Source organism: Crocodylus siamensis, chromosome 5 (assembly GCF_052110815.1).
Source record: "Crocodylus siamensis isolate JL-2025a chromosome 5, ASM5211081v1, whole genome shotgun sequence".
Taxonomy (NCBI): Eukaryota; Metazoa; Chordata; order Crocodylia; family Crocodylidae; genus Crocodylus; species Crocodylus siamensis.
Genome location: NC_143399.1, coordinates 1,556,867 through 1,578,016, shown reverse-complemented (window position 1 = coordinate 1,578,016; position 21,150 = coordinate 1,556,867). Strand labels below are relative to the sequence as shown.

The 21,150-nt window shown below is 50.1% G+C and overlaps 1 protein-coding gene across 5 annotated transcripts in view; it reads left to right on the top strand.

Moving 5' to 3' along the window:
* Positions 1 to 3,279: 3,279 nt before the first annotated feature.
* Positions 3,280 to 21,150, top strand: part of ERI3 (ERI1 exoribonuclease family member 3) — a 160,731-nt gene continuing 142,860 nt past the window's right edge. The window contains exons 1-2 of one of the 5 annotated variants that reach the window (XM_090049878.1): positions 3,280 to 3,410; positions 12,939 to 13,210. In XM_090049878.1, the coding sequence (XP_089906004.1) occupies positions 12,962 to 13,210 (249 nt within the window). In that variant the 5' untranslated portion in view covers positions 3,280 to 3,410; positions 12,939 to 12,961. The other 4 variants (XM_090049881.1, XM_090049880.1, XM_090049883.1 and 1 more) reach the window with 4 other exon arrangements.

Sequence of the window (21,150 nt, the reverse complement as noted above, 5' to 3'; positions counted from 1 at the left end):
CTCTAGAACTCAGGCTAGCAGCAGAGATTAAGGACAATAAAAGTCCTTCTTTAGGTATGTTGGGAGCAAAAATAGTGTGTAGGGTAGCATAGGACCCATAAGGATTGACGGGGGGCTTAGTGACGGATAGCAGGGGCAAGGCAGAGCTCTTCAATGGGTTTTTTGCCTCTGTCTTCTTAAATAGGAACCTAGATGGACCCTCAACATGCATCACGGATACCAACAAGGGGAACGTCAGCTGACCAACGGTCAGTGCCAACACGGTAAAAAGACATGTGGAGGGACTGGACGTGTTCAAATCACCAGGGCAGGAGGGACTCCACCCAAGGCTAATGAAGGAATTAGTGGGGGTCATAGCGGATCCACTGGCAAGGACATACGAGTGCTTATGGTGCTCGAGTCAGGTCCCAGAGGATTGGAAGAGGGCTAAGATCGTCCCAATCTTTAAGAAGGGGAGGACAGAGGATCTGGGGAACTATTGACCAGTCAGCCTTACCTCTATCCCTGGGAAAATCCTAGAAAAAAGTATCAAGGAACACATCTGTGGGAGCCCGCTGGCTAATGTGATGTGGAGGGGTAACCAACGTGGGTGTATAGCAGGCAGGTCCGGCCTGACTAACATAGTTTCTTTTTACGACAAGGCCACCAAATGTTTAGATGCAGGAGTCGAGGTGGATGTTCTCTATCTGGACTTCAAGAAGGTCTTTGACGTGGTATCCCATGCCATCCTTATTAATAAACTGAGGAGATTTGCCTTGGATGATTACACGGTAGACTGGGTAGCAAACTGGCTCGAGGGTTGCACTCAGCGAGTGGTGGTGGAGGGGTCGGTGTCCGCCCGGAAAGATGCGTGCAGTGGAGTCCCTCAGGGCTCAGTTCTGGGGCCGGTGCTGTTCATCATCTTCATCAGCGATCTGGATGAGGGGGTGGGAAGCACCCTGTCCAAACTCGCGGATGACACAGAAATATGGGGTGAAGCTAGCACCCTGAAGAGGAGGAACCAGATCCAGGCCGACCTAGACAGGTTGGGGAAGTGGGCAGAGAGCAACAGGATGCAATTCAATAAGGACAAGTGCAAGGTGCTGCACCTAGGGAGGAAGAACTGCCATCATACCTATAGACTGGGGGGCGACCTTCTCAGCACCACTGAGCCAGAAAGAGATCTTGGAGTCACTGGTGACCCCAGGATGAACACGAGTTGTCAATGTGATGAAGCAGTCGGCAAAGCCAATCGCGCCTTGTCATGCATCCGTAGATGCTTTACAAACAGGTCCAGGGAGGTGATTGTTCCACTCTACACTGCACTGGTCAGGCTGCGGCTGGAGTACTGTGTCCAGTTCTGGACGCCGCAGGTCAAGCAGGATGTGGACAACATGGAGAGGGTCCAAAGATGAGCCACTTGTCTGATCGGAGGCCTACAGGGAAGCTCCTACGAGGAAAGGCTAAGGGACCTCAACCTCTTCAGTCTCTCCGAGAAAAGGCTGAGGGAGGACCTTGTGACGGCATACAAATTCACAAGGGAGAGCAACATGAAGTAGGTGATGATCTGTTCGCCAGGGCACCCCTTGAAACAACAAGGAACAATGGCCATAAGCTACTGGAGAGTAGGTTTAGACTGGACATTAAAAAAAAGTTCTTCACAGTCAGGGTTGCCACGATCTGGACTGGGCTCCCAAGGGAGGTGGTGCTCGCCCCATCCTTGGAGGTCTTCAAGAGGAGACTGGACAAGCATCTGGCTGTGTCCATGATGTCCATGACCCCAGGGTTAGTGACTCTTTTCTTGCCTGCCAGGGGCAGGGTGTCAGATTAGATGGCCCACTGAGGTCCCTTCCAACCCTAGAATCTATGAATCTATGAATTTTCCATTTGTAGAGTCTAATTATGGGGGGTTGTCTTAAATTTGTCACCCCCCTCCCAGCTGCAGGGGGGCAGGCACTGGGAAGGGAGGTGGTGTAGGGAGGTCCAGCTCCTCACTCCTCATTACCTTTGCTCCTTGTCCACAGGATCCATCCCTGTTCTAGCCTGGGGTGCTGAGCACAGCTCCAACTCAGCCCCCACTGCTGGGCTGGGGCCATGCTTAGTGGTCAAGGATACGGCTTGAATGGGGGACAAGGGTAAGGGGGTAAGGAGAGAGGCAGGCAGGGGAGCAGAAGCTGTATGGGGAGAAGAAGGGGGAAGAGACTGCAGGGGAGAGATAGGGGGTGCAGAGGTGGTGGGAGGTGGGCACACAGGTGGCCACTGCGGCTACAGCCCCAACCCTGGCTCGGGGTTGGAGCCTAAGCCACTGCAGTTGCCTGCTCCCCTCCGTCCTGTGCATGAATCTCAGACGAGGGTTTTTTATGGAGGGAAACAACTACAACTTAGAATCGAATAAATACGGCACATGGTTTCAGACCCGAGGCCTTTCAGCAACAGCTCATGCTGCCGCAGCACCTTACTTGCTGCTGCCCCAAGCTGCCCTGCAGTGTGGCCAGCTCTACCCCACATATGCCAGTCCTTAACTCTGCAGCCCGGCGATGACTTTATTGCACAAGTATTGCACAGCCCAGTGTATGGGGCAGGGGGGATCCCAAGCAGCCCCTTGTGGGGTGGAGCTCTGTCAGTCTGCCAGGGAAAACCCACCATTTTCCATAATAGTCTCCTTTAAAGGAGAATCCATTTTTAAAGTTTGCTCACAGCTTTCAGGTATTCTTGCGACCCACTTTTGGGTCGTGGGTTGAGAAATGCTGATTAGTCCAACCCCCTCCAAACCATCCCTGACCCCCTCTTCTTGTCAACTGTCTTGATGCACTGCCAAGCAACCTCCTTGCCCTGCTCCTGGTCACCAAGCTCCTATTTTTCAGATTTCGAACCCGCTCCAACAGCACTCAGTTTGCTTTTTGGCCCGTGACTTAACCCGGACATGCTTGAAGTGCATCAGGAAAGCTCCTGGTTGCTTTAAAAGTGCAGAAGGGTGCTGCCTGGGGTGACGCACCCTGCCGCCTGCACCCCCGCTCCAAAGCAGGGGTGAGCGAAGTCGGCAGCTCCAGGCACAGGGATGCCCACAAGGACGGGGGGGTCTACTTGGGGTCCCGCCCTGTCTTGTGGAGCCCCCCCGTCGTGTGGGGTGCACGGGGCGGGCTCCTTCTCTGGGGTGACCCCGCACCCCGGGGAGCAGCCCCAGCCTCCCTCCCAGCGCACGCGTCAAGCCCACATCCAGGCACGTGGCGCCCAGCCCCTCCCGCGGGACTACACCCCCCAGCATGCCCCGCGGCCACTGCCATGCCGGCGCCGGCCAGCGCGCCTGCTCGGGAGCCGGCGCCAGGGGGTCGGCGAGCCGGAAGTCCCGCCCCCCGCCGGAGCCGCGCGCTGCTCCCATTGGCCGGCGCGGCTGCCGCTCGGCGCGAGGTCGGAGGTCAGAGTGCGCTGAGGTGAGTCGCCGTGTGGGGGACTCGTGGTGCGGAGCCGGGGGGGGCGGGGCAGAGCGGGGCGGGGGGGGGCCCGGGCCGGTGGGGGCGGCCGGGGCGCGGCCGGGGTGGGGGGGCGGCGCTGCGCGGTGTTGCACGCCCGGGCCGGGGGCCTGCGCCAGGCAGGGCCCGGGGGGGAGGGGCACGGGCGTGAGGGGCCCGGGGCGGGGGGGCAGGGGCACGAGGGGCCCTGAGGGGGAGGGGCAGGGGCAGGGGCAGGGGCAGAGGGCCTCAAGGGAGGAGCATGAGGGGCCCTGGAGGGGGCTGTAGCAGGGGAGCCCCAGGGTGGGCAGGGATGTGGGGAGGGGCAGGGCAGCCTCAGGGGGAGGAGCTTGGGGGACCCTGGGGGGGAGCTGTAGCAGGGGAGCCCCAGATTTGGCAGGGGCAGGGGGTATGCAGGCCTGGGGGGGCCTTAACGTGAGGGGGGAGGGTCATGAGGGACCTGGGGGGAGCAGGGGAGCCCCAGGGTGGGCAGGGGCCCTAGGAAAGGGGGAATGTAGGCCCTGGGGGGGGATGTAGCAGAGGAGCTCTAGGGTGTATGGGTAGTTGTGGGTGAGAGCCCCAGGGGTGTAGGGGCAAGGGCACAAGGGTCCTGGTGGGGTGGGGCAGGAGTATTGGAGCTTGGGATGGGGGATGGGCAGAGGAGCCCTGGGATGTGGGGGCACACAGGGCCATGGGGTGGGGCTGCAGCGGTAGGGGAGTCTCCGAGGAGGCAGGGGAGGGGAGACCTGCTGCGGGGGGCTGTGGGGGGGAGGAGGTGCCAGGGCTTCAGGGGTAAGGTGGTCTGGAGGGGGGGTTCTGGGGCTGCACAGTGGGAGCAGGGCATGGGGCTTGCATAGGGGGAAGGGGCCACGAGCTGGGGATGTTCGGGGTTTGGCAGCACGGGCGTCAGCCCCCGTCTCCTTCCACATACCCGAGTGGGGCAGCCCAAAGCTCATCCATAACTGTGAGGTGTGGTTGGGCACTGGACCTATGCATGAGGCGCTTCTCTCTCCTAGGGTCACCCCCAGCCCTCCCCCATAGCCAGGTTAGGGGCAGGGGCTTCCCATGCAAGGGCACTGGCATTGCTGCCAGTCGGAGTCCCCAGACGTGGGCTGTCTCAGGGGCCGGCCTGTGGCATTGACATCCCTGGATTGGAGTCTGGGTTTGATCAATTAATCATCAAGTCAGGAGCTTTGCAGCATGGGAATGAGGAGCACGGCCTCTGAATCAGGCCTTCCTGGAGGGAGGAACAGGGAACAGCCATGCTCAGACCCAGTCGCTCTCCCTTCCAGCCTCTGCTCTCTGCTGCCTTGTGACACAGGACACTGGGCAGGACGGACCAAGGATCTGACTCAGTGCATGGCAGCTCTTATAGTCCAAGTCATTTGGGGTCTAGTTTGGTCTCCTGCTAAACCGAGCCCCTTGGGAAGTGAAATTAAATGTGGCAAGAAAAAAAACATCAGTGGGATTTTTCGGAAGGTCCCAAAAGGGAGGCGGGATGGGACCAGGTGTTCCAGATCGAAGCTGTTTGATTGTTCTGATTGCACGTCACCAGGGTCTGAACGATCTCGGGACTCAGAGGTAAATGTGAGAGGGCCGAGAAGCGCTATCTGGTGCACTTGTTGCATGGCTGGTTGCAGGAATGCTGGCTCCCTCCCTTGTCTGGCTGCTGTTACGGGTGTTTCTCCTCCAGTGAGATGCATGAGCAGACGTAGTGCCTGACTTCTGAGGTTGTGTCTGTCCCAAGACCTTGGTGGTTGATTAGTAAATCAGTCTGACATGGACTTGGACTTTTTATTTCTTGGTTGTTGAAATCGGGTGAATCGATGGTCTCATTTACTCTGACATTTAACGTTCTCTTTGCTCCAGTGCGAAGGGCCAGATGAACTTTTCTGATGGGTTAAAGATTTGCACAGTATCTTAGCAGAGATGAGATAAGGAAGACTTGCGCTGTTACGTTTCTGAAAGGAATTCGTTCCATTCACTTGGGAACTTGAGTGATTCTAGTTTTGCTGCTGCTTGCAATGTACCAACTCTTGTAGCAATTCATGTTTTATATCTGGCTCGCAGGGTTTTGTTGAAAGACGAGATGATTTCTAAAATAAACATGATGTTAGAAGTCCAGTTGCTAGAAGTCTGAGGTGACTGTGTGTGTTGGGGGAGGGGGAGAGCAATTTAATATATTGGTATGTTTCTGTACCTTGAAGTTCTGGGTAGAGTCTAAAATATTGGCATTAATTTCTAATGTAGACTAAATGCTCCTGTAGTTTTAAAGGAAGACCCTTCTAATGGCTGTCGCTTCTCTCAATCATCAGTTGCCCTACTTGCTGTAGTGCATGCGTGTGTGCACGTGTGGACACTTGCACGCCCCACGTATTCGTGAAAAATTGTACATGGCCTGAGTCTTACCAAAATTTGGAACCTAGTGCATTGAAAAGGTAACATATGCTCATTTGTTTGCTAAATAAAGAAGGCCTTGGACAAGTATCCACTGATACGATTTTTATCTGATCTTCATTTTTCTCTCTGCATTTGCAACATTGATTTGTGTTTCTGTCGCAGTTCATTTGGGAGGCTTGCTTGTAGTTGTTTTAATACCAGTCTTGGTTGAACTGCACCGACTTCAGTAGTTGTGGAATCTTTTCTTGAGCTTTGGAAATAAAGTTCTAAAAAAAGCCTGGCACAAAGAGTTTTTGAACCTACCGCACTCCTGCAATGATCAAGCAATAACTGCTCTGTGAACTGCCTGGAACCCATGGAGCGTATGGGATTGGGGATCCATGAGCTAAAGTAAACTGAGAGGGACTGGGCATCAAATTGTGTTCACAGGAGGCCATGGGAGACTTCTGAACAAATACACGGCTTTCCAATCTGTGCCAGGATAGGAAAGCCGCGAGTGGTGGCCCAGAAGACATGATAGATGGTGTCCCCCTCTATCAGGACTAAGCCAGCTCCCCACCATGGTGCTGGGTTGGGGAGAAGAGGTGCAGTTTTGTGAATGAGATGAAATATAAAACTGAGGAGCTCTGTTGTGGTCACAAACACCCTCTGACAAGCTATCTTGCAACCTCAAAATAGACTGGTAACAAAGGCTGGCCTGGCCACATGCCAGCTGGGTAATTGCATTCTGTCTGAACTCTTCTGCAGTTTCCATTGGACACTGATGTTTCACTTCCTGTCCTAAATTTCCTGATCGCATAATGGTGCGCAGTTAGAACGGATCTTTTTCACCTTGGAGGTGCCTGTTTATCAGTGCCAGGGGAAATTCTCTGTGGTGTCTCTCTTCTCTTCTCCCAGGTTTATTTCTCGGCCTCTTGAAGGCTCAGATCAAGCAAACTGTAGAAATTTCACACAACCTGGCTCCAGGCCCACTTGAAATCGCTGCCAGTCCTTCATGGCATTTGTCTTTTGCAGAGTTCACACTTTTAAAAACCCGGGACCTTAGGAATGCAAAGAGAACTTCCCAGGTGGAAACAAAGGATTGGCTGGTCTGAAGTTGCTGCTCTGGCTTGCTGAGGCCTTATTCAGGTCAGAGAGTTGTGAGCCCCCTTACAGGTCTCGCTGAAGTGTGACCGACCTCCGAAGCCCAGTGAGGAGTCAGATTATCAGGTAATTCAGGTGCACAGCCACCTTGCTTTGTGCTGAGCCAGAAGTCAGCAGGTGCTGTCACCAAGCCAGCAGAGCCGGCACACAGCCATGTGCTTTGAACCTCTCCACGTCACAGCCTGACCTGTGCCCTGGGAGGGGCTCTGATGGCTGAGGGGACAGTGTGGAAGGATCTGTGTGTGCCTTTGGGTGGTCACCAGACAGTGGCAGAAGTCTGGCTGCACTTGGCCTAGGTGACTTAGCTCCCTCAGGGCCTCTGAGTGCTTGCTGTCCTGCTAGCAGGATTTTGCAGTGTGGACTGAGTCTGGCAATCATTTGGCACAACCATGGCACTTGTATTTGAAAGCTGGGTACTTTCCCATACCAAGTACTGAGTAAACTAAAGGCAGCAAGCTGTGGATTTGAGAGCCCCTGGCATATTCCCTTTGCCTTAAATTAAGCTGCATGCAGCAGTAACTTTGCTGCCTGGGGGTGTTGTTATGCCCAATCTCCCCTGCTGTTGGAGGGGCACTCTGCTGAAGATTGGGGGTAACGTATGGCCCTAAATTATAAACCCAGCCCAAGGATGAGGACTTATTGAAATGAATAAGAAGTCATAGATTTTTTAGCAGTGGTGGTGACTAACCATTGGAAGAAACTACCAGGGGAAGGGGTGGATTCTCCATTTCTTGATGTCTTCAGAGCCAGGCTAGGTGTCCTGGAGGATGACACAAGGGCAGGACCACTGGGTGAAATATGTGATAGAGAAAAGTCCGAGTAGATGATCCCCTTCCTTGGAGGTATATAAGAAGAGATTGGACAAACACCTGGCTGGGGTCATCTGACCCTCCAGCGCTCTTTCCTGCCCAGGGTAGGAGGTTGAACTTGATGATCTAATAGGTCCCTTCTGACCCTAAAATCTATGATCTCCAGGGCCATTCAAGCCTGAAGTGCTGTAAACCTAAGACCATAACTGAACAGGTACATTGGCCTTCTCCACATAGTGCATTGAGGTTATCGGTTCATTCTGCCACTGTATCGTCAGAAGCCATTGACTGCTCCCATACAGCAGCATTTTCCCCCCTCTCTACATTCTTGCCATCGGGCTAGTTCTGCAGGCTTCAGATTGAGATCCATCTGTCCATCAGCTCAGTAAAAGCAGTCCTAGGAGACCACTTCTGGAGCCAGTGGAAGTGAGCAGCCTTCCTCAACCCAGACTAGGTGTTTGGTGTCTTTGGGAAGGCTACGTGTTGTCTTATCAGCATTGCATCTTGTTTCAGTTTCACTGCAGCTGAGCAAGCTGTGGTCTCGTCCTTTCCTGGTACCTTGGGTTGTCAAGACGTGGTGGCCAGAGGAAGTATTCCTTCCCCCCCCACCCCGCGTCTTTCTGATCTCACCAGCCCTGGGGTCTGTGGCAGCTCTAGGGATGCAATTCTGATGCTCTCTGAAGTGGTTTGGCATGAAGGAGGGTGGCAGAAGGAACAAGCTTATGAGCTGGGAGAAAGCTTCCTTCCTCCGCATGCCCTCCCTGTCTATCCCTCCTTACCTCACTTCTTCCACAGTGCCCACACATGGTGAGTCAACAAGGACATGTTTTCTTGTAATTTTGCTACCAAGATGTCCACATCCCTGGAGCAAGTGACCACGTGATCTTACTGCTGTAACCCTCAGCCTTGACCCCTGCCCATTGCTGTCACCCTCCGCTGCTGAATTGTGGTGTACTCTGTGAGCAGCCTACAGCACAGGCCAGGTCTCCTCCCTTGAGCTGCGAGGGGGCTGCACACCCCTTGAAGGGCTGTACACAAACAATTTGTACCCCATTGTGTTGGAGATGAGTAATGCCAGGAAGGCTCTGCATGTATTTCAGGGGAAGGCTTTGACGCAAGATGTTTCCCAGAACATGGGTTCGGTTGCCTAATGCTGCCACAAAACAAACCCAACCAAAAATGTAGGGAATTCATTAAAGAGTTTATTGGCCTATTGTTAAAAGGATGCTGCTGTCAAGTAGATCAATTAAATAAACCAGTTTGCCTGTCTAAAACCACCTGAAGTTATTAAAACAGTATGCTACTCCCGTGCCTTGCTGTTTGTGTTTTACGAGGCTGGGCAGTGACAGTGAGTTAGCTTGTTCTTCCTACTCCTTCATTTTTGTACTTTAGGTAGGTCTTGAAATGTTTGAATGGTTGATGCTGCGAGGAAACTCTTGTGTGGGTGTTTCCCCCCCCCCCTTCTTAATAAATTTGGCTTAATATAGGGAGACATTTCTGGTGGTCTTGGGGATGGGTGTGAGCCCATGTTTGCTTGGCAGTTGCTGACTGGGGCATGACCGTTCTTGGGCCGTCAGTATGGTCTCTTCAGGGTACCAGACTAGATGGACCTTTGCTCAAACTCGGCACGGTAGTTCTTGTGGCTGCTGTGGTGTAGCCTTCACTCAAGTGTATGTTTTACTCTCTCTTCTCTTCTCCTTCCTTACAGCATCGTGCCAGTTTATCTGCCTGAGCAACAACTTCTGTCTAATTTCTTTTAGGGGTTGAAAACAGGCTTTTGAAATTTACTTTGTTCCTGCACAGCTTTGATTGCTTTTAATGCCATTTGTCTGTAAAAATTAAGATTAGTTTTATGTGCAGAGAGCCTGTAAAGCCACGGCTTTGTGGAGAGCTTGCCTCCGTGGTTCATAGATAAGTTGTGAGCTTGAATGCCATTCATCCCCGCTCGATCCTGAGGCAAGCATGCGCTCTCCATGTCCTTCTGGAGTTGGGTTGTTTCCTCCATGTCAGGGATGCTAGAAGTGCCCTGATCCCTTTGTAGCAAGCACTGCTCTCCCCACGCTGCTGGTTTACCATCAGTTTGGCTGCTACGTGGGGGTCTTTTTTAGCAGTTGGCTTTGGCTTGAACGCAGAACTGGGTTAGGTGCCAGTCAAATCTATTTTGTACCTGGCACCCACCATTCTGTGGCTAGACTAAATTCCGTGATTCTGCGTGAGATCCTCTTAAAGATGCTGTGGGGTGCCATTCAGGGTTAGCTCTGTTGGGTGTACAAAGCCTTACGTGTGATTCACAAGATAAACCCAGAGTTTTCAAATGGGAATTCACAGCATCAGAACCATGCTGACTTCTTGTGGCCTGGAAGACTTCTTTAATTATTTTTCTGTAGGGAACAAATGAATGAAAGCTAAAAGCTGGTGTTTTCCAAGGGGGGGTGGTCTCTTGTCTAAAAGAGTTGAGAACCACTGGTCTAAAGGGCTGGCATGTTGTAAGGGGATAAAAACGAATGTTGCATTTGAGGTGGTTTTGATGGATCCCGGTTAAACCCTGGGACAAGCAGAGCAGCCCAGCCCCTTGCTTGCATAGCTTCTCCTTGGAAAGAATAACAATTAACTCAAATGCGCCCCAATTGCCCTGGAAAAAGCATTAGAACATTTTATAGTGCATATCTCATATGTACTCGGAGTGGGCTTGTACCTTTGTAGGATCCTGGACAAATGCTTTTCTCCTGGGAGAATTGTGATGTCTGTTTTTAGCCAGAGACAGTTTACTGATGGCGGCCAACAAAGTTGTATGTCACAAAGAGTGACAGACCGCACATAAAACTTAACTTTATCTCACATCTGTAACCCCCACGCATAGTGGTTTTTTTCCCCCCCGTCACTGGGTGTAGCAAATGTCAATACTGTCATGCTTTCTGGTGTCCTTGTACAATCTGTTGAAATACTTTGTGAAGTCCAGCCATAGTTTATGGCCTTATTACATTGCATATGTATCTGTATAAGGGATTGGAGCTGTTTGATATGAAATGTTCACCTGGCAGAAGTGAGTACCAGATGTGACCATCTGCGGTCTCCAAGGTTATAATCCGACCCAGTGTGTGTAAGGGACATTTATGACATTGCACTGGGCTTGGAAATAAAGTCATTCAGCATAAAAAGTTGTCTGGCTAGAACAAGGTTTTTAAAGTCATATTTTGACTGACTTCCTCCATGCCATATGTCGGAATAAACACTGGATAATTACTAATCGTTTGTATCTTTGTACCAGCCCTAAATGCTTTATGCCTCTAAATAAAGCGTGTCTGCTCAGCAGCTCCCCTGTGCTCTGCAACACTCCGCTCTCAGCAGGCAAGAAGTTGCTGGCATTTCCCAGGACACCTGCAAACCCAGAGCAGTGTCTGGCTATTCACGTAGATAAAAATATGCTTGCCCCAAAAGATAGAAAGCAAAAGTTCTTCATGGGATTGCTCCTGCTTGGTGCCATCTGTCAAGGGGGTCCATGAAACGCCCCGTGTGCATCTCTACTCTGTTCTTAGCTTCATCTGTCAGCTAAAAGGCACTAGCAAATTATCGATTTCGAGATGCAGAGGTGGGTAACGGTCTGCTTTACTAGATGTGTTTGATGTGAAGAGTGTAGCCTTTTTCCTTCCCCCCCAACTGCATGTTTTTCTTTATGCAGTAGGCTAAAGACTGCAGCCAACGATTAGCTGCTTTACTCCGAGATATTTTATCTGCCATGATAGACCTTCAGAGCTGTAGCTGACAGCTCTGAAGATTTAAAGCACGTGTGCCTAAAATATCTGTTATCTGGGACAGGTTAGCAGTGAAGATAACTAACTCTTATTTGGCTGTAATGCATTTATTAATGACAATAAAAGCTGCAGATGGAAAAGTGATGGGTATTGCTGAGCACCTCAGGGATTGAAATGATGTTAGGCTTGTAGGGCAGCAGCATGCTCTGGCTTTTGGAACTTGGGTGCTTCATTTCCAGGCGCCTGTTGCCTGCCAGGTTGTTTCAATCAAGTGTTTGTCCCTCTGCCCCCCAAGTGCAAAAGCAGGGAGGTGCCAGCCGGCTGGTCCCACGTAGCGTGCAGTGAGCCCATCTGACACTGCCCAGCTTCTTTGGCGAGTGTCTGCAGCGTGCCCATGCGGTTTTCCTCCACCCACCGCCCTTCCCAGAGAAGGTTGCAAAATGTGTGTTTACCCGAGGCACGCGACCTGCTCAGCTGCAATTATCTCCTAATCTGCTCCGTCCGAGTTTCTCCAGTCTCTCAGGTAAATACAGATTTAGCTGTTCTTCAAGGCATATTATTTACCTCATTAAGTGTGTATTTTGGCACGTGCGTTATTTACCTGATGGACTAGCGGGTACAAAAGAGCAAGTGCTGCCTGTTGTGCAAACAGCTGCTTTGCTCGTGGCGGGTCGTCCTCCAGTTTTGTTTTGTTTTGTTTTTTTCTTTCTTTCTTTTTTGAGTGGGTTTTGTTGTGCCATGTAAATCCTAGCCTTGCTGCATATCTACCTTGGGATGCTTCCTGCCTTCCGATGAGCACAGGAGATACCGGATGCCTGCCGGGGAGGCCAGACTTAGCTTCAAGCACTGAGAAACTAAACCAGTGCAAAAGGTACAGCCCTCCTCCTGGGGCACTGAGGAAGTCTGTACTCTTGGAGCTGCCAGTGTCTGCTGCTGGTTCTTCAGGGTTGAGCTGATTTTGATGGGGTCGTGTCTCATTGTGTGAATCGCCTGGGGATTACTGGGAGTTGTGCATATGTGTCACTACTACAGGCCTTTCCACAGGCATCGGCAGGTCTTGGGATCCCTGTCTTCTCTGAGTCTCGAAGTAGTTTATGTGGCCTTCTCTAACCCAGGTGCAGATGAGCCCCTGTGGGGATGTGTGCTCTGTTGTGTGGAGCAGTGCCTCCGTTGTCTCATGGCTCTTCATTTTGAGCTGGTTATAGAGGTTCCTTTCAAGTTGTCTGTGACTCCAGGCGATCTCTCAGATGCTCTCCAACATACCTACCATGGGTTGCTATGTTAGTTTGGAGTCCTCTACTAGGGAGCCCAGGCAACACCTCTTTGTGATGGGTTGGGTTGGAGAGGCAGCAGTAGAAGTCCGATGTGTGCATGCTTTAGTAACACCAGCTACTTGTTCTCTTAAGTTTCAGATGCCTCTGGATGTTCAATGATAGCCCTCTTGCATACTGGAGCAGCACAGTTCCCCGCAAGCTTACATCCAGGCCTGAGACTTCTGCACTCCTTCCTCCTGGTTGGCATTCTCAAGAAATCCAGTTCCACCACAAGCAGGAAACTGGCGTCCCACGGCTTCGGCGCTTCCATGGCAGCAATGTCATCATTCCCCCCACAAAGATATCACTACTTTCTAGTGTTGGATTTTGAGGCCACGTGTGATAAACCACAGCTTCATCCTCAGGTAACCAGCCAGTCATTTATTCTTCCCCTGCAAGCTGCTGCCTCCACCCTGGGGAAGAAATGTCTCTCCCTATCCCCACAGAGAACTGTGAGGTCCATCCCATCTTTCCCAGTTCTGTGCATACCGCTGTCCCTCAGTAGCTCCTGTCAACCCAGGTGGTCTCTGAGGGGCAACCCAGAAGGTGTTTCTGCCTCTTGGAGCCTGTGCTGGAAGCGTGAACAAAACCCTGCACCTTGGCCTCTACCAAGGCAGTGAAAATGTGTTTGTCCAAAATGCTTTCCCTTTCTGAGGTTTCCAAATGCTTAGCAAGTTTCTGAGCTGGTGATGGAATGAGCTTGCCCTGGCTAGGAACCTGTGCTGTTAGCATATGCTCAAGGTGGCTTTGCCTGTGTATGTAGGGGAAAAAAACACCCTTTTCTGTAAGTTTATGAAGGATGCACTCTGGATGTGAATAAACACGGTGCTGCTTGATGGAGTCAGCAGGGTTTTAAATGCAGCATCTCTGAAAGAGGTGAACCTCCCCTGGCTCATCTCAATGGAGTCTTAACAGTGAGGTCAGGTGGCATTTGAGCCATTTGCAAGAGAAGCCTATGGCTACGGTGGGAGTTTGGGTGCTATTCTCAATGCTTTTTCCAGCTTCTCGCCCCTTGACGCTAGCCTATGATTCGGACCCTTACATGGGCCATTCTGTAAATGGTTCTTTCCAAAAGAAGAGAGCCAGAGCCAGCATGGACTCTTGCACTGTTAGCAACATGGGCTCTTCTGTTTCTGTCTCACTTCTACATAGGAGTCACCAGGGTGATAGCGAGCAGGCAGAACTGGTGTTTGAAAACTGCACCGAGATTTTTGGATGCAGGAATCACGCCTTGAGCAGGTGCAATGCTGACCTTGGCCATCAGTAGTGAGAGCCTCCAGTCCCGTGGTGCCACTGGCAGCTTGTGTCCTCTGCACTCAAAGTGAAAGTGTTCACAAGGGGTCTCGTTGCTGAGAGCTGTTGTCAGCACCTGGTCCGTTTCCCCGTGTGATTATGATTTAAACTGGGATCTTGCCTCAAGCTAGATGATGTGAGGTGGACAGGTCAGTGTTGGGCTAAGACGGCACCTTCTGCACCATGCCTGGATCAGCTTGGGGCTGGTAGTCCCTTGTGTCTGTGAAAACATTTTTCACCTGAAAATTAAAGGAAAACTCCCTCCTGTGCCATGGGTCCTTTGTGGGAGGGGCTGTGGCTTTTGCATGGTCTTAACTGCCTTCCAAGTGCGATGTCAGGATATTCCTCGCACACCCAGCGGCGGGTGCACGGACCTGTCAAAGCTGTAAATTGGTTCTACCTTGTCCCTTTGGATATGGGCTTGGTCTGCGCACATTTTGATGCAAAACCATGATGCATGTGGAGCTGGTTTACAGCTGGCAGTAAAAGGGAGCATGAGTGGAATATGATTACTCCTGTTTTAAGAAGCTTTGTCCTCAAGTCCTTGCCATGGAAAGTAATGGTCTGGGCCAGTGCAGATCTGCTATATATCTTGCTGGCGAGGTGGAACCTTGAAGGTGGGGATGTTCTTCGGTTTTTTGTTTCTTTAGTCAGCCATGCTCGGGCCTCCTGACAGCACGACTTTTGTGGCCAGTGCTGTCCTTCCCCAGAAACAAATTAGCTTGGAAACTAAAGAAAAGCCTGGAATTGGCATAGCCAATAAAGCTTAAAGAGAGGGTGCTTGGAAAGATGGTCCTGTAAGAGTAAGATCTTCCTGTTTGTGCTCCTGCCTCCTCTGGTTCTTGACACACCAGTGCTTGTTTGCTACTGTTGGCTGTTTGGGCTGCCCATTGATCTTGATGAGCCAGATGCCTTGAATGTTATCCATGAAACTGGCAGCTGAGTTGTACTTGCGGGAGGGTGTAAGAGGCAGAAAGCTCGACTTTGGAGTCCTAGACAGCACAGTGTTTGAAGCCAGGAACAGCCCTGTGAAAATCTTGCCTCTCGCACCCTCTCGAGCAAATCATTTAACTTCTCTGCCTCTCTGTTATCACCTGTAGAGTGGAGTTGTGGGGGTCCTGGGAATGGAGCTTCAATAGGAAGAGCACTTTGCAGAGGGAGAAGGTGTAGACATGAAAAGTGGCACTCGGGGTGCTTGCTAGAGCTGGAGTTCTTGCAGCATGTTCAGCTGCATCAGGTCTCACTGAAAGGATATGCAATACCCCTTGACTTTCCAAGCACAGGCCTGTGTGTGGATTTTTTTGAGTGTATTTCTGGGTGGTGTTTTGCTTTTCGCATACTCCCGTACTAAGGCAGAGACTGGCAGCCAGATGGGGAAGTATGAGCAGAAAAGGGGCATATAGAGTGTCTGGGAGCCTTTTGACCAGCCAGCTCTCCAAAACTCAGTGTCTGTCTATTGGTTCCAGTGGACCTCCTGGCCCCTAACAGCTTGCTTTTATTTTTTTAACTTCATTATTTCCTTTCTTCTTCCTTTCCTACCTGCTAAATGTATACAGGCTCAAACCGTTTGTAGCTCTCCCATATGTAGGTGTGTTGTGGGGCTATGTGTGGCACTTCAGAGACACAAGAGGATATGAGTGCAGTAAGCAGATCTCTCAGTCTTATTCTTCCTTGGCTCATGTTTTGGACACTTCCTTGGAGATTACAGGCCTTGCAGTGACTCTGACTCTGTGAGAATCCCACCACAGCCAACATCATCTCTCTCTTAATGCATCTTGTCTTCGGTGTCAGCAGGGTGGACAGAAAAAAATCACTGATTTCCTTTAACTCACAAAAAAAAATCCCCTCCAATATAGGATTTTTTTTTAATTCAATTATTTTTTTCTCTTTACAAATAAAAAGATGTAAACATCACACTTTTTAAAAATAAAATTTAAAATGATAACTTATGTTAAAGCCTAAATTTACTATTATATATTAAAATACTTTAAATGAAAAGCTGTAGTCAAGTTTGTATATGTTTGCCTTTGAACTTTACAAGAAGAAGTCAGGTCGCTGAAGGGGAGCGACTTGCTTATCAGCTGGAATCTGAATTGGAGTTGCTCAGCTGGCTCTTTATAACAGTAGCCACTATTTTCTTCATTTTAGTGGGTAGACCAGTAGTTCCCCTGATGACCCTGCTTCTGGTTGTGAGCCCCATTTCTGCACTTGAATATCCATTGGTTTCACAACCCCACCCATCAACGGTGTTATCTCTTTTGGAGATAGTTTTGGAATCACTGGTCTAATTTATTCAAACTTGAGGAACCAATTAGGAATTGTGAGAATAAGGAAAACTTATTTCCCCTGTCCAGTTTATAAATAAAAATGAGGTATGAGAGGATGAGATCTATTAGTCCCAAAATCTTGAAGGACAAGGCGACCAGACCCAATCAACTCAATCCAGTCAAGTGTTGTTAATACTTCCTTCTTTAATAAGTTGCCTCATTCTAAATGCAAAACGTATTTTGAAAATGTTTTAATTATATCAAAAGACTGTAAAATGTTCCAAAAAGGAAACAATGTTCTAGTGGCTTTTTAATTGAATTCTAGTTTCCGTCCAAATTCAGCCTGCTGCAAATCATTTGTCAGATTTAATAATTTAACAAACAAGAAATGTCCTTCACCACTTTCTAACGTTAAAATATGTAAAAATTAGGGCTTTGTGTAAATGGTGCACATTAAGCTAAATAATTACGCACATGAAGACAGACTGTATATATACACATTTCTCATTAGCAAAAAGTACCACCGAATTGTAACCCCAAATGATTATATTCTTCCTTTTGTTAAAATAAAAAGTGCAAATGAAAAACAAGGTGAAAATTGATTTGGATCAAAGTTTCCTGCTTGCTCATTTAAATCATGATTAAAATTGGTTTGATTTAAATCAATCCATGTTGAATGTCAGACTTGGATTTCTTCCACCTCGGCCCAGGATGAAAACCTCATTCCACACAACCGCTCCCTCAGGAGAAGGCCTGAGAAAAAGATCAGCTTTACACAGTGCCCTGAAGGTCAACAGAGACTGGCTTTGTCAGTTTGGCAGGCAAGCCAATTCCAGAGCGGTTGCCTCCTTGTTAACAATATCCAGCTCTTCTGCTAGGGCTGGTTCACAAATGTGGAGCCCCCGTCGCCCTCTGTTACTGCAGTGGAGCTAGGGGTTTGGGAGCCCTAAATTGCCGGCATCCAAACCACATAAAGCTTTTTAAGTTGGATGCATCAGCATGGGATTGCACCCTGGAAGTCCGTGCTGGCTGGGGAGAGTCCTCTAAGCATGGCGCACCCCTGTTGTGGAGCCCATCGGGTAGACATGCAGCTGAGTAGCTTCCAAGTGCTCGTGGAGGAGCTCCATGCAGACTGTTGCAGTAATCCTAGCCGGAGGCTAGAAACGGAGTACGCTCAATTGGGAGCCTCTGCAACGCCGGCAATCCTGATCAAATGCAGATGGAAAGAGGTTTCATTGGCCCCTACTCTACTATGCTTCTCTCCACAGCAAGCTTTCTCTTCAGCCTGTTTTTATCAATGGCTGCTGTGCTGCCTGCGTTCAGGCAGATTTTTTAATTGCTCAAAAGTCGAGAAGTTTGGGTTTGTTTCGTGGGGACACTTTAACCCCATGCCTTCACGCAGTTTTGCTCCAATGGGGTATTAATATCACTTTACCTATCGCTGTGCAACTTAGGTTACACGTGTAGTTTAAACAAAGAGTTTCCAGTTCATCTTATTCCCTTGGTGTTACTACAGGAATGCTCTTAAAGATGCATGCGACGCAGTCACTCAGAGGCTTTGTCTTTGTTATGGAAGGAGAGGAAAACCCATGCATCGATCATCTCTTTTCACCAACCGCACAGTTTACTTTGTGCACTTTGTTTAACGAAACTAGACTTGCTTTCCCGTCTTTTGTTCTCAGCCTCTTTTGAGTTTCCAGAACAGCAGGGGATAGTTCATGTTAAAAAGGTTTTACTTGTTTTCTTTTTTACCCTAAAGGTTTTGTAAAAATCCTTTTAAGAAAACAAAGCTTCAGGGCCCTATCACCATTTCTCCTAAACCCTTACATACTCTGCTTCGGGCACGTGTGTAGCTAGAATGCAAAATGCTGCAGAGATGCATCCAACATTGCAGGAACAATGCAGGTCCCTTGGACTGAGCTTTCCATATAGCATGTGTCTCCCTTGTGATCCTACAGTAACCTTCTCAGCTGCAGCCTCAGAGCTGAGACCTTAATGTGGTCAGTGACATAGAATGCCCGTCTCCTTAAGAAAGGAAAATAAATTGGAAGAGACGGGAGAAATGCAACCCAAGTTTGAGAACTGGTTTTGCAGGGTACGAAAGGGCAGCTGCAGTCTGGCACACACAAGATGCTTTCTCCATGGCAGTCGTTTTACCTTGGAGGCTTCCCCTGTTCTTGTAATAACTAGGCACAACCTTGCTGTGACCCATATGATCTGACGCGGGGTGTTATGGCTGCAGGGTAGTGAATTAGCTGTATTTATGTGTAGCCCAAGCAGCTAGATAGCATAAGCAGGAATCAAGCCTGGGTCCCCTGCCGAGCACAACCACTAGACCACCGGGCAGGGGCATCGAATGCATGAAAACATTCAAATCCATTTCTTCTGTAAGTACTGTATATAAACCTGGCATTATCATAGCAACAAGCCCAGCTTAGCAGGTGCCCAGGTGATCACCTGCCCACATGCTGACTGGATTCCAGCCTGCTTAGTTCCCAGTTGTTTTTTGGCAGCCTGGTAAGATCATCCCTGGGAAAGCAATTGGTCATGCTGCCCCTTTGCCTCCAGCTGATGGAGATCTGTGGGTTGCACCTTGCAGCACGCACTTGCTCAGTTGCCCGATTTGAGCGTTCTGCCTCTAGCTGCACAAATGTGAACCTGGGGAGGGGTTGCAAAGTTAGAGGGCTCGGTGCTTACAGCAAAAAAGAGTTGAGCTGCAGTTGCCCTGGGAAGAAAAGATGTGTGGTAGTTGGAGAACACGCAGCCCTGTTGTGCTGATCTCCTTCTCTGACCGTTGTAAGAATAACTCATGCCACTGCAGTGTTGGCAACCCGGTGCCTTTCTGAAAGGAAGGAAGTAGACAATACTTCAGTGCTGTGTGGCATCGCCTTGAGACTCCAGTCTTGTTCACATCTCCATGTGCAGGAGCTGTTCAGGCCCCCGCCATGCTTTTCTGGGCTTATTTCAAAAACATGTTTTAAAGATGTGGGCCATTAGTCCCTGCTGAGGACATCTTGTGTCCTTTTCCAGTACAATGCTTTGAAGCCAAACGGTATTTTAAGTTACCTGAGGCCCCCTCCTGCCCCCTGCTCCCACCAAAGAGCATCTGAACAATCATTAAAGCATGAAGAGCAACCCCAGAGGGGAAGAAATGTCTGACTCAGAAATAACAGCATGGCATTTCTTCAGACTCTCCGGAAAGCACACTCTGGGACAGGGACCAAGCATGAAAGAGTAAATACCCAGGCGTTAGCAACTTTCCAAGCTTTGTGTCTGAGCCTGCCTTCTGCCCTGCCCAGATCCCCCAGGCAGGCATGGGGCAGCACTTTGAAAGTAGGACTGGAACGCAGAGCTCTTGGGTAAAAGCGTGGCTCTGAGCGTAGCACAACTACATAACCCGTCTGGGCCTCTGCGTTGCCAGCTGTGAAATGGGGATGTTGGCTCAGCAGCCTGTTTCCTTGGGTGTTCGTTCTTGTTCACTCGCAGGGCTTGGTTGAGGCCTCTTCTTTTTTTTCCCCTCCTCCTTTGCCCATTATTGCCATGGGATGCAGGGTCTCATGGTCTTTGGATGAAGGTCTTGTGCGGTGCAAAGTTCTTCCGTTAAATCCAGTGCAAATCTGTCTGGGGTGAAGATTTTCCACTTCCCCCTTTCCCCAGCCCAGAGCACCTGGCATCCTCATGCCTTCTTCAGCAGCGCCTGTGTTGGTTGTTAACAGTTTTTCATTTACTCTATTGGGCCCCGTCTGCTAGGTAGAAGCATGCTGCGGTCAAGGGATAGAGTTTGTACACGCACGCAAGCATGCCCTTCTGCTTCTCCCAGATGTTTCACTAGCCCTCGTGGTGTTGGCCCTTTCCTCTGCCTGGTGTAATGCCCAGGAACACTGGACCATAAAGCAGCGGGAGACTTGTGAGCAGGTGCATATGATCCCTGACCAGGAAAGCCCCTGCTGGGGTTTCAGACTCTGACAGAGGGAGAGGAGCACCTCATTGTGTCCTGGAAGAGTGGCAAGATGCGGGGCAGATGCCCCTTCCTCTGTCTGGGTATTGCATGTTAGGGAAAGGATGTGGCAGAACAGCCCATCCATTGGTGCACCAGGCTTTGTTCACTGCCTGCATGCGTCCTTTTTAATGAAGTGATGACTCTTAGGAGGGAAAGGGGTTTGTTTCTAATGGGTGTGGGTCCCACATGGAGTCTGGCTGGGATCAGGGGAAGGAGGGGAGCTTTAGAGAGAGCATTGGCTTCTCGCTTTGCTAAGGATGCTGTGTCCTTGCTGTCTTCTGCAAGGAGACAATGTTTGGGAACCCAAGGAGAGGCTGCTGCAGGGATGCCCAGAGGTGCAGGATCCCAGCAGGGCACCAGGCCTTAGGGCCCTTCCAGCCTGCTCCAGACGGCGAGTCTTTGTTGTGCCCCCTGAGTTAAAACTGCAGTTGCATGTCACTGCGCAGTTGTGGGTGCCTTTTGGAGAAGTCGGCAGAGGTGGCTGGTGTCCATGTTTCTGCATTTTGTAGGTGGGGGGAGGCTCTGTGTTACTCTGGTTGGGGCAGGGAGCGCAGCAGGAGGGAGGGCTCAAGAAGTAGAGGCGGGAGGGCAGACAGGGTTTTTTTGTAAAAAATATGACATATATAATCTCCAGGTAGGATGAGCAGAGACCAGCTGGTGAGAAAAGAAAGGGAAGTAAATGAGGTGCTGTCTGGGTGTGAGACCGGTTCTCGCTGCTCCTTGTGTCTCTGCAGAGAGCAACATG